At 37.8% G+C, this 14092-nt stretch overlaps 1 protein-coding gene across 11 annotated transcripts in view; it reads left to right on the forward strand.

Moving 5' to 3' along the window:
• mtmr3 (myotubularin related protein 3) overlaps positions 1-12058 on the forward strand; it is a 67093-nt gene extending 55035 nt beyond the window's left edge. For 7 of the 11 annotated variants that reach the window (XM_078227026.1, XM_078227027.1, XM_078227029.1 and 4 more), the window contains 4 exons: positions 3677-3787; positions 5486-5574; positions 7849-7875; positions 9885-12058. In XM_078227026.1, the coding sequence (XP_078083152.1) occupies positions 3677-3787; positions 5486-5574; positions 7849-7875; positions 9885-10056 (399 nt within the window). In that variant the 3' untranslated portion in view covers positions 10057-12058. Of the gene's footprint in view, positions 1-2004; positions 2079-3676; positions 3788-5485; positions 5575-7812; positions 7876-9884 lie in introns of all 11 variants that reach the window. The other 4 variants (XM_078227028.1, XM_078227033.1, XR_013499380.1 and 1 more) reach the window with 3 other exon arrangements.
• The last annotated feature ends 2034 nt before the right edge of the window (positions 12059-14092 follow it).

A 14092-nucleotide genomic window follows, 5' to 3' on the forward strand; every position in this document is an offset into this window, starting at 1 on the left:
GTAATCTGCCTTCCTATTTTTGCTACCAAAGTGAATAACCTCACATTTATCCACATTTTACTGCCATGCATATCCCCACTCACTCAGCCTATCCAAATAACTCTAAAGCATCTCTGCATCCTCCTCGCAGCTCACCCTCCCACCCAACTGTGTAACATCTGTAAATTTGGAGATCATACATCGAGTTCCCCTGTCCAAATCACTAACATATAATGTGGACAGTTGGGGTCCTAGTACAGATCCCTGTGGTACCCCACTAATCACTGACTGCCAATTGGGAAAAGACCCATTTATTCCAATTCTTTTTTTATTATCTGTTTGGCTTGGTGCCAAGTTTTATCTGAAAGCAGTTCCGTGAAATTCTTTTGGCTGCTTTACTCAAAGTGCTATTTGGGGTGGCAGTGGTTAAAACTGCTGCTTCTCAGCTTCAGGGACCAGGGTTCGATTTCGGCCTTGGTTTCTGGGTCTGTGTGGAATTTGCATGTTCTCCCCATGTCTGTGTGGGTTTTCTCTGGGTGCTCCGGTTTCCTCCCACAGTCCAAAGATGTGCGGGTTAGGTTGATTGGCCATGTTATATTGGCCCCTTAGTGTCAGGGGGGTTAGCAGGGTAAATACATGGGGTTGCAGGGATAGGACCTGGGTGGGAGTGTTGTTGGTGCAGGCTTGCTGGGCCAAATGGCCTCCTGCACTGTAATGATTCTGATTTAAATACAGGTTCTTGTATTAAAGCTATGTGCTACAATAATAAAATGCCGCTGCTGCTGGAAATCTGAAATGAAAAACCAAGTCCTGCAACATGAAAATAAAACTGCATTGTTGCTGATTAATATCCAGAAATCTTTTCCGATATTCCTCATTGAGATCGATCTTAAATTTTGTAAATAGGTGCTCTTTTTAATAGATACTGACAGTTATTTTCTGATAAATGCATATCGTCACTGACATGAAAACAGTATGATTGCTCGGCATGGAGGCATCTTACAACAACTACATAGTGTATTGAAGAAAATAAATGTCCCCAGTAAACGTCTTTAAATTGTATCTATTATCTTTTGTCGGGATGATTCCTTGGTAGTAGAGTCTTCAGAATTGGGTCTTATTTATAAGCTTTTATTATCCATTTCCAATTGTTTAGTATTTGCTCTTGGGAATTCACGACTCTCTCTATTTAATTGCCTTTTGACTCAGTCATGTTTTTCTGTTTGAACTTTCTAATTCCTGAAACAACTGCAAGTACTGTGTCCTTCTGGCATACCTAACAATGTTGAATCTTTTAATCCCATGTCTATATACCAAGTTGAAAATGGACGTTAGGCAGGAACAGGATTGTGCTCCACTTTGATAGTCAGTGATTGGCTTCCCAGTGCTTTCTGTCTGACCACACGCATTAAGGCCGTTCACTTGGATACTCCAGCAAAAAGTCAAAGCCTTTGAGAGAAGAAAAGGAAGGTTGAAAATAACGTTTTAGAAAAGGAAGAAGGAAAAAGACAAATTACGAGTTTAAACTTTAAAAACGCACATGCATTTCAAGAACAAGCTGCCTTTGTTTCTTAAAATAAAAAGTAATGCACAGACAGATATCAGCCAGTGTCCCCAAGTGATCATGGGAATTGGGATGCATGCTGGAAATCCTACTGCCTTCAAGTCAGCTTGGCTCCGAACAAGAGAGAACACCTTCAGGAGAGAAGTGGAGATGTTTGGAATCTTTTCATTGTAGCATACTGCCACATTTAATTTTTGTAACAGTGGTCTTTGTAATGTGTAGTTTTATGGACTAAAGGCATTCTGATGTCATGTCATTCCGAAAGATTCCATGAAAAGCTGATTAATTGGCTATGATGCTCAAATATTCAACAGTTTTGGAAATTTTTTAGACATTCCTAGGAAGCAGATACAACAAAAGCCATGTTCGTTGGCTGTTTGAGTGAAAAATACGGTTTTATGACAATTTTTTTAAAAATCCATTGGCATAACATTTTTTAAACTTTTGTATTTTCAAAATAGTGTATACATCCAGGAATTATTTTGGAAACTATTAGCGTAAAACGCTTATGATGATCGTTACTTAATGTCCACAGGTAATATATTTTTTCTGATTGAGAATGTTTTTCACTCAGAGGGGAAGTCTTGGGTAACAATCACTGAAGCATTGTTTCAAATTTTTTATTTGATGGGTCAGTACTGAGAAGGTAGCTTTGATACGTTGTCCTTGTAATCTAATACGTTTGAGTATTATTTACATCCTTTTTCACAATGTACAGCACCAGTCCTGCCTGGAAGTTATTCCTGCTGCACTGATTAATGTATTATTGTAGTTATTTAATGTGATAGAATATGAATATTGTTTTACCTGTTGACACATTGAGGCTATTTTAATACCTGATTTGCTATCACTTCTTTCTCAAAGAGCCAGAAGACTCGGCGAGTAAATCTATTATGTATTATGTCCTATGGTGTGGAGCTATGCAGACTTTAAACCCTGACCAGTGTAGATTTAGGGCATCTCATCCAAGGATATCAGGATGCTCCTATTGTCTGTGTTCTGTTCTAAAGACAAAAAAAACTCTTGGGTTTCTTGCTCACTGTTGTGCAGTGATCCCTGTTGGAAAGTTCATATATGTTTTGACATCTGATGAAGGTAGGATCAAGCATGGCTGTGATGATCTCTACAGCTGAATAGCCTGCCATCACACCCTCTCCGTCCTACACATGTAGAATGGCCACAGATGGAATTGTACCTTTGGATAGGTCACTGTCTTCAGAAACAAGTAATAATAAAGTATCATGTTGAATTCTGTATGAAATTAGTTTACTCCCAGTTCTACTTATTAAGACATGACAATAAAGATCAACTGTTGGAACAGAATACCACTTAAGTTAAAACTGATTTAAACGTCACAAGGTTGAACATCTAAATAACAAACTACATAAATTACAACTTAAGGCACTTTATAGTGCAGTCCTTTCTTGGAGTAAGATTGTTGTCATAGTTGGAAGATTACACTTTGTTTATTTGGAATTTGACTTTCCATAAGTAGACCATGCGCGTGAAAATAAACCAATGAGGTGACAAAGTCAAACTCCCTCTGAATTCAGATTTTAACAATGTGAGCAGAAAACTTAGAAAAACAGACAGATAGAATTATATTCAATTGGCTTGAAGTGAAACGCATCAACCTGCCATTATCAACACTAAGCAATAAAAACTAATTTATATCTGACAAACTTTAACAAATTTAGTTTTTTTTTAAAAACTCAAGATACACATTTGTGAACGGTTATGGGATATGTAATTTCACACAGGACAAAATGTACCTTGGGCTTGATGCACCAAATGGCCCTTTTCTGTGCTCATGTAACATTCTTTGAATCAATGAATTCCTAAGTTACCCAATTGTTAATTAATCCTCAGTTGTGGAGAATGTTACTGATTTATGTTCAGTAAAAAATGTTGCTATTTGTGAGAAAGTTTTGGGTGTCTTCATCATTGACGGTCTAAGTTCTATTAATTCTCTTTTAAAATGCACAGTTTGAGAATTGTGTAAATCTAAATCTATTAGCAATTTAGAAAATGATCTCCCACTTATTTGTCACAATGTACTTTTATGGTGCTGGATGGAAATACTTTTTGCAGATATAAATTATACATTATCATTGTTTTTTGTTCCAAAATTAGACCTCTATCCCAGACTCTGAGAGCAATATGGATCAGAATTGCTTATCCCGCTGCAGCACAGAAATATTCTCTGAGACTAGTTGGGAGCAAGTGGAAAAGCAGGACACTGAGGTGAGAAATACATCTTAAATAAGAAATGGAAGCTGTCCAAAATGATAAAATATACATCGAGATTTTAAAATAAACTATTTGAGAAAGAAAGAGTCTAGACTTGATGCGGAATAAATCAAGTCTTGGACAATTGATGATTAAATGTAGGTGGAGGGCAAAGTAAGGAAATTTTCAGGATGAGGTGCTGCAGGTAGCACTAATCTAATATTTAAAAACTGAGTTTGAGAACTGTTACACAGGTTAAAAAAGAAAGAATAGACTGCACAAGAAAATGAGAAGTCAAGAAATCAATGAAACTGAATTAAGGAGAAGGTGAAAAGGACCAGGGATTTTGAAACCGAAGAATACGAACTTCCAACATTAGAAATTGTACAATGAAGACAACACAGAATTTAGAAGTCAGAATTTTTAGGATGATTGCGAAGTAAATTTGGTTCCAGTGTCGTCATCTGTGCCAAATTAATTCTTGGTCTATTCAAAAAAACCTGCGCAATAATTTGTAACATAGGAGTGGGTGAGAACATTTTTTTAAATTTTATTAGTGTCGCAAATAAGTTTACGTTAGCACTGCAATGTAGTTACTGTGAAAATCCCCTAGTTATCACACTCCGGTGCCTGTTCAGGTACACAGAGAGAATTTAACATGGCCAATGCACCTAACCTGCACGTCTTTTGAACTGTGGGAGGAAACCAGAGCACCCGGAGGAAACCCATGCAGACATGGGGAGAATGTGCAGACACCACACAGACAGTGACCCAAGCTGGGAATTGAACCCAGGTCTGAGGCAGAACCCAAGTCTGTCTGGCACTCTGAGGCAGCAGTGCTAACCACTATGAACTTGGATGTATACCTGCAGTATATATGTTGCCCTATTCGCACACTGGATGTATTTTAACTCGGGTAACATTGACATTCAGGCTAACGTTTGTGGTGTTTCACATTCTTTGCTGGGGGGGGTGGAGGAGGAGGAATGTCAGTGCATTTAAGTCCATCTAATTTAATTGTACTGGGAGCATCACAGTGGTAGATCTTTAGCTGGGCGCTATTACCAAGATATGGCAAGTAACTTACCATTCTTACTAACTACTGCTCTATTCATGTAATATACTCCCTCATAAAACTTATAATACACATTTATTAAAGTTGGATATTTGAGTGGCACCCTCTTGTAATTTTCATGAAGTTTCTTTGTAAACTTAATTTTAATTTGTGACCGAATTAAGGGATGTTCAATACATATGATGTAACTCGGTAAACACTGCATTGGTCCCAAGGATCATTTCAGAATGAGAATAGAGTACGCAAGCAAATGTTTATCTCTTTACATTTTAAATATGATGGGAGCAAGGTTGGTGAAATATAATCAAGTTATTTAAAGGAAAAACTCATGTTTAAATTTAGTGAGGCAGGTTTTCCTTCTCCCTGAATCTGTGTGCATTGAATTGTCTATAAATATTGAATAGGAGAGAACTGGGCAGATAATGTCACGCACTGTAAGAGAATGATACTAATACTATCTGGCCTGTATGCATCTCCCAACCCCTCTGCCCCACAACACAGCAGTTTAAATTCATAAAGCGATAAGAATTATACCTATATTACTAGAAATCTAAAATGTTGTTACAAAACTTGGCAGTTTAAGGTGGTAACCTTTTCAAAAATTGCTTTTCTCTTGGTTTCACAATGTCTCTTCCTAGGTGACGCGATGGTATCCTGATCATTTGGCCCCACAGTGCTATGGCTGTGAAAGTCGATTTTGGCTGGCTAGTAGAAAGCACCACTGCAGGTACTATGCACAAAAAATTGTACAGATTTAGTTAAATGGGGTTCTTTTGTCTAGTTTTGCCTTCAAATGAAGTGCTAGTTACCTCAATATAACATGGATGTGGCAAATATTGAGAAAATGACGACAACCTGTTGAGGGGAAAAAAAGCCATTGTATTTGACAATACTAGCTACTGAAGATTGTGCATTTGTGGCCTTTATGACCAGCATGCAGATCCACATTATAATCTTGGCAACATTTATTTTTTTGTTACTAGCTATAATTTTAAAAGGAACTGGAATTTTACATTACAAATGTATATTTCGGTAGCTTGCTACTGATTCCAAGTTTACCACTCTATGCCAAGTGGTCTGAACCTTGTTGCACTGTAGAGAAATTAAACCTGTAATTGTACATTTGGGAGATTGCATTGCTGATCCTTCAACCAGTTCATTCTCAAAGATTCATTCTCACCATCTGCATACAGATTTCCATCGGATCTTTTTACTCGGCAAAATAATACAAGTAACAGGCTTTTCCCTATAAATGTTTCTTAAACTGAACATAATTTCCTTGGAGGGGTCCTGTATATCTCAAGGATTTACAAGACATGATCAGCATGCATGTCCCCAGCAGCTACAAAACAGCCCACTCAAAGAAGTTAGCACTAAAAAATCCAGAACTATTATAACCTTTTTAAACCAGTGACTGATTTAAGAGGACTGTGGCTGCATCTTCCTTATTATTTTTTTTTCATCCCACTACATGCTTGTACTATCCTGTCACACCAGCTTGAACAAGTTTCACTTCCAGTTGTCCCTGAGAGTGTAGGGGGTTATTATTATGAATTAAATATTTTGTTTTTAAATTGGAGCATTGTTTGATAACATGGTCTGTGACCTAGCCATCCTGCTATAAAATGGTTGAAATAGGTTTTGAAGTGGGTGGCATTGTGAATCAGGTCTCCTTCAACAGTGAAGCAGGGTGTATTGGGAAGCATATTCCTTTCTGGGTGATACATCTGCAGTAAGCTGCATTGCAGTGCAGCACATTGGTTCCATTGGACTCCTGGCACTATACAGGAATGTTACAACAATGAGCCACATTAGGGGATAAGTAGAGCTAGTTTGTATGTAGCACCTTTCAGAATGTACAGCATTTTCGAATCAGTGTAAAGTACTCTTGCAGCGTAGTCCCTGTTCTTATGTGGAAAATGCAGCAGCCAGTATATACACACAGGAAGGTCCTAAAAACAGCAATATGATTATCACGTAATCAAATTTTTTAGTGATGTTGATTAAGGGATAAGTATTGACAGGGAGAACTCCAACATCTTTTGAGAGGACAAGTGACAAAAAGATTGATCTTTTAGGGGGAGAGGTGGAGAGATTTAGGAAAAGAATTCCAGAGCTTAGGACCCAGACAGCGAAGACACAGCCACCAATGCTGGAGTGGGGAGATCTGCGGTGTACAAGAGGCTAAAATTGAGGGAAAACGAGCTCTTGGGTTGTATGACTAGAGGATGTTACAGAGAAAAGGCATGAAAATGAAAACATTTTATTCACCCATCATCCTTGTCCTTGCTGATCTACACTAGCTCCTGGTTCAACAAAGCTTCAAATTTTTAAAATGTTCTCATCCTGGTTTTCAGATCCCTCCATGGCTTCACCCTCTCTATCTTTTTTATTTGTTAATGGGATGTGGGCATTGCAGGCTCGGCCAGCATTTTTGCTCGTCTCAAGAGCAGTTAGCCCTTCCTCTGACATCCTATGATTTTTCCACCCAACTGATAGCTGTCCCAGTCCGACTCTTTTGAGCTCCCCTTAACTTCATTTCCGTTCTCCCTGCCTTTGGACGCCTTTAAAGCCTGGATTTCAATCATGCCTTTGGTCACCTGACTTCACACTTTTGCAAAGTGCCCAAGTATTCTTCTGTGAAGCCTTTAGATGTTTTCTACATTGAAGGCAGTGCAGTATATAATTGGAGGATGGTTGCTTAATGTATCTTCCATGACACTGACTGCTTTTTAGAGTGAGCGTTAAACAAGTAATCTTTTGGAAGGGATTTTTCAAAATGTTGCTTCTGTTTTGAGAATTAATACTACATAGAGTTAGCCTTCTCTTTTGAAATTGATATTATTGGCAAAGTAATTTAATTATTTCTAATATGCTTCTTTCATTGTAAAAAATAGCAGCATATCGTTTTTCATTTGTTTGTATTCCCTCGCTGTTACCCTGCTGATTTGCACCTTTTCCTTAGTTAGTTTCCCTCTGAGCTGTTTTTTCCGTCTTGCAGGGACAGGGAGCCTGTTGATGACACATGGTGAGCATTTTCAACAGTCTTCTCTGTCTCTTGTTTGTCTTCATTTCCTGGTGATGTTGAATTAACATTTACTTGTGCCCTATTAGCTGAACATCCCAAGCAATTTGAAACCATGCTTAATTAAATTCAGATTAATTTAGAAATTCAAAAAAGAACGGCACACAATTTAGGCATTATCCAGGCACTTCTGAACCATCTCCCCATTTTAAAATTATGCAGCTTGCTGAGCAAGAAGCAGTGAGATACCTGGATTTAACACCCATATCCACTGCACACATTTAATTACATTAAATAAATGAAGCTTTTTGAATTTTTTTCTGCTTGATGTTCGCAACCCACACAATATTTTGACATTTCATCACATTATGCTTCAAATCAGCTTGATAACCAAGGTTGTACCAATTAGGGACACTCCTACGTGGTAATGTTATTATTAAACCTTGGTTTATCCATACATAATCTGAACTTCTGTTTATTTTTTTACTGTGCAATCTTTTTACACTTTTCCCCAGTCTTGTGACCTAATTAAAAGGCTATAGCATCCTGGTTATCAGCAGGAAAGATATATTTTATCTGCCTTTATCTTCACAACTGGCTTTAAAAAGTTGTTTCAACTTTCTATATAGTAGGCTGATGAATATTGGTGTACTGCATGTTAACCTTCAAAATAGATCTTTTATTTTTAATTGTTGGTTGCAATATCGTGACTTTCCCTTTTTATTCCATGAAGTAATCAAATAACTGATGTGTGATAATTACCAACAGTTGCAGTGTGTAAAGTGTGTTTATCAACTGATTCATTAATTGGATTTGCATGTTTGACCACCCAATACTTTGTGCAATGAAACTTGGGACCTAATTTTGCCAATGAATTGCAAAACATGTCAGCTTTTTGTACATTTTCTATATAAAAATGGTCTAAGTGGCTCACCTAACCTAAAGGATGTGCGAGGTTTATAAAATGATTTTAAATTGAAAAGCTCTTCAAAAATGGTTGCATTTTTCAAAATTATACTTTCCAAGTTCAATTTTCTTTGTCACCTCTCCACCCCCAATTTGGAAACTTTTGGGTTCCACTTCGCTTCCACCCTGGGAGAGATCTCATTTGATATACAGCGCTCTGTTGAAATTAAGATGCTATCTCATGTTAGACCATTTTAGCCATTGATTATGAAATACTTGTGAAAGGCCTCTGTTTGTAATCCACAAAAATTCATATTTCCAACATTCATGAACTGGAGTACATCTAGACTTTGCCTTTTGCGAGTCAACTCATTGATTTCATTGTAACAGGGCTATAAGGAAGGAGTGGGGCAGTGGATAGCTAAATTCCTGGCACAGTCTCGATGAAACGAATGGCTGCATTCCATGCTGTAGCCATTATATGATTCTCTTGAGTACCAGTTCAATAACCAGTGCAAAGTTTTTTTTTATACATATAAACAGCCTCCTTCAGGAAGTAAAATTAATGTCACGTGTGAGCTTTATAGAAAGGTAATCTGATGCTTCACCAAAAAAAAAAGCAACCTGATAATATAAATTAATGCATAGCCCTCTATCCTGAGAGCTTGTAACAGAAAAGTAGGAGTTCTGCATCGAAATAATGCCCTCCCTATTTGGAATTAGCTATTTTAAATTATTAAAATAAGGATATCTTTAAAATTTTGCGTTTTGAATTTTTGCTAAGCGGAGCAGCTTTACTAATGTTTCAGAATCATCAGAAGGGAAATACTTAAACTTGGGCTTTATGCACTTTTACTGAAATGACTCTTGGAAGTTTGAAAGAGGATCACCATTTTATTCAAGGAAGTATTTGTATTAATTTTTCTGTCAAAGCAATTGGTAATCATGAAGCTTGTGCACGCAAAGTCACTAATTATTGCTCAAAAGTTAAACACTTTACTTTTTAGGAGCTGAATTTGATTAATATTCTCTTATTTTTGGCAAGTTTTATATAAAAAGATGAAATACGATCTTGATTAACAATCTGCCTATTTGTTCCTTCAAAGGAATTGTGGGAATGTGTTTTGCTCAAGTTGTTGCAATCAGAAGATCCCAGTGCCGAGTCAGCAGCTTTTTGAGCCTAGCCGTGTCTGTAAATCCTGCTACAGCAGCCTTCAGCCAAATGGGTCCACGCTGGAGATAGAACTGGACAAACCCATTGCAGCTACTTCAAACTAAAGGCAATGCCTTTCCTCCCACAAACACGCACATTTATGGGATGGTATACAAGAAGCCAAGCACTTTGGTTACTGTGCACTTGAGATAGGACTGAATGCACAGTGTTGCTTGGAAGTTCTAACAGGATGTGGTGGATGGAGACATATTTGGATAAAATAACCTAAAGCTATTTGGAAGTTTATTTTATGGTGGCTTGTGGTGATTGGGCAGTGCAGTATATTACTGTATTAACCAAAGGCCTTAGACTTGCAGAAGTGGTAAACAAATTTTGTTGGGCAATTGCATCAGCACACTACTCCCTCTACAGGCTTAATTGAATATGTAACATCTTAAAATAGATCAGTGTTAATTATGTTCCTTTTATTTACAAAACAAATTGAGTTTTGGCATGTACAGAAAGTATTATAAATGCCCTATGGTTACAGCAAAATGAATTTACAGTGAACTGATGGGCACTGAAGGAATGAGAGATTTTAAGCTTTGTTTACACAATGTATTGTAAGCTCAAACATTTTCCTCTACTATTTGAAACAGGATTTCTTTTGAGCTTGGTGAATTAACCTTTTTCTGCTGTGATTCTGAAATGCGAATGAAGGTTAGAGGAGGTCAAGAAACGAGAAGTTCTAGATAGGTGCCATTGGTTATGATACGGGTTTCTGGGATTGTGTTTTAAATGCATATTTTGACATCTACTTGTCATTTCATTTTTTTCATGCAAGCACTTTTTTTTTATTTTTCTCTTTGTATATAAAGAGGTCAAGATGCTGTTGCTAGCTATATAGCACTCTTTCCTAAAAGACATTAAGTGCTCCTTGCCCCACCATGAATAGAGATGTTTTTCCAATATTGTTCTAAAAAGCAGCAAGTGCTGTAGGCGTTTTTCAAAGATGTAAAGAAAATTAAAAGTTTAGCATTTGTATGAAGCTTGTGCTAACTCTTATCAATTTTGTTACTTTGTTATTAATAGATGAGCTGTGTTTAATTATATATATATATAAAAAAAATGTGGGCCAGTTGGATATACAGGTAAAAACACCAAGTGCTTTTTTCCCCCACTTGACTGAAAATTAACCTCATGGTTGGATCATTAAGAATGATGAGCTGTCAGGTAATCATTTAGTGCATTTTATGCAAACTCTTTTCTTGTCCCCCTCTCTCTCGTTTAATTCTCCAATGGTAGAACAACAATCATTGCAGCACAATTTGGATTGCAAGGTATCTTCGTATCAGCCACATGTTCCCCACCACCAAGAAGCATGAAAGATCCATTTAGGGACAACAGCAACTGATGTTTGTAACAAACAGGAAATAACAGTTCCAACTGTGTTCATGCAAATTGCAGCTAGGTATTTTACCAGTGCTGTGCTTTTGATTTATCCTGGAATCATTTGTACATTTTTTTTTAAAAAGCGACTAAAAGTTCCATACTATAAGCCTGCCACAACACAGTAGGACCTCCTCATAACATGACTAACTACACAGAATTCATATTAAAAACTGTTTCAGTGATGATGATGATACGAAAGACTGCACTTTATCAGTACATTAATTGCTTTGTTAATATAATGCCATCTTTACTTGCAATCTGTAGTTTTTCCATGTCGGACTTGAAATTAAGAATCCACCTCATCCTGGTGCTCGATTTCACACAAATTGAATGTGTTGAATACACAAAGTAACATCCATTGGGGTTTAGAACTGAAGTTAAAATGCTGCTAAAACTTATTTTGAACAGTCTGATCTGTTTTTTTTTTTGTCCTCTCATCCTTTGTTTAAAGTGACTGTTATCCTTCAGCGGTAATGGTAGATACTTCTGATTGTACACTCAAGTGGAATTTGTAAAGTAGCACTTAAAGCCAGACTTTAATTGCTTTAAGAAATGATGCCACAAAGCTGGGTGTGGAAAATGTAGTGCTTACCTGTTTGTAAGCTTTCATGGCATATACTCTTCTGTAGCCTCAGAATGATTTATTTAAATCTAAATAAATTTGTCATTTTCATATATGGTGTTTTATCTCAAATTTGAAGAGTCTGATTTTTTAAAATGTTGCTTTATTTGGTTATGGTGTGAAGAAGATTATCGCTTGCCTTTTTAGATTCGATTCTCTGTCTGCTTTGAATTAATAGTTTTAGTAATATGTCTGGATACAACGGGAGACCATTGGCTGTTTCAATTTCATAATGGTCATGCACTTTGAGGGATGAAGATTCTTTATACTGCCCACCAATCAGTTCTCCCTATTACAAAACAGGATGAGCAATTTATTGAATTTGGCAACCTGCACAGATATTTACTTCATAAAACTTTTACCAGTTTATTCAGTAAAGCGAAGGCACGGAAACAATTTAATTCATGAATATACAAGAAACACTCATTTGGAATCTGATGCCTTTCTTCTTGAATAGCATAACAAGAAGAGATCATAGTGACAGAGTAATGTGCCTGCACAGGTTATAGTGACCCTTTGAACATTTAAGGAGCTACAAGTTTTCTTCCAGTTGGAAGTTTTAGTCGCATCGCTAGTTTATTTGTAAGTTGTTAGAATGATGGTTTGCAATTATCATAATTCAGTCGTCTTGAAGATTTTCTGCTCTTCAATGTGTGGCCAGATTTGCCCCTTCTGATCCCTCAATCGAATGCATTGTGTGGCTGAGAACAGGCTATCTGCTGCCACTCTCCTTTTTCAAAGCAGCTCATGAAAAGTTCACATCTAGTCTCAGAAAAATCTTGGCTACTGTAGTCAGAGTACTTGGTCCATGGGCCAACTTTTTTTAAAACTATATCTTATTTTAAGGGTTGGCTATCAGAATTATATAAAAGATACTTGCAGCTTGATTGTATGACCATCAGTCCTGCAATGTTGCCATCCACAATCTTAATGCCTTTCGTGATACATCTAGCAATATTTTATTTCGTTTATCAGCAATAGAACATAGAACATTACAGCGCAGAACAGGCCCTTCGGCCCACGATGTTGCACCGACCAGTTAAAAAAAAAACTGTGACCCTCCAACCTAAACCAATTTCTTTTCGTCCATGAACCTATCTACGGATCTCTTAAACGCCCCCAAACTAGGCGCATTTACAACTGATGCTGGCAGGGCATTCCAATCCCTCACCACCCTCTGGGTAAAGAACCTACCCCTGACATCGGTTCTATAACTACCCCCCCTCAATTTAAAGCCATGCCCCCTCGTGCTAGATTTCTCCATCAGAGGAAAAAGGCTATCACTATCCACCCTATCTAAACCTCTAATCATCTTATATGTTTCAATAAGATCCCCTCTTAGCCGCCGCCTTTCCAGCGAAAACAATCCCAAATCCCTCAGCCTCTCCTCATAGGATCTCCCCTCCATACCAGGCAACATCCTGGTAAACCTCCTCTGCACCCTCTCCAAAGCCTCCACATCCTTCCTGTAATGTGGGGACCAGAACTGCACACAGTACTCCAAGTGCGGCCGCACCAGAGTTGTGTACAGTTGCAACATAACGCTACGACTCCTAAATTCAATCCCCCTACCAATAAACGCCAAGACACCATATGCCTTCTTAACAACCTTATCTACTTGATTCCCAACTTTCAGGGATCTATGCACACATACACCTAGATCCCTCTGCTCCTCCACACTATTCAAAGTCCTCCCGTTAGCCCTATACTCAACACATCTGTTATTCCTACCAAAGTGAATTACCTCACACTTCTCCGCATTAAACTCCATCCGCCACCTCTCGGCCCAACTTTGCAACCTGTCTAAGTCTTCCTGCAAACTACGACACCCTTCCTCACTGTCTACCACACCACCGACTTTGGTGTCATCAGCAAATTTGCTAATCCACCCAACTATACCCTCATCCAGATCATTAATAAATATTACAAACAGCAGTGGCCCCAAAACAGATCCCTGAGGTACACCACTTGTAACCGCACTCCATGATGAATATTTACTATCAACCACCACCCTCTGTTTCCTATCCGCTAGCCAATTCCTGATCCAATTTCCTAGATCACCCCCAATCCCATACATCTGCATTTTC

Source organism: Mustelus asterias, chromosome 13 (genome assembly GCF_964213995.1).
Source record: "Mustelus asterias chromosome 13, sMusAst1.hap1.1, whole genome shotgun sequence".
Taxonomy (NCBI): Eukaryota; Metazoa; Chordata; class Chondrichthyes; order Carcharhiniformes; family Triakidae; genus Mustelus; species Mustelus asterias.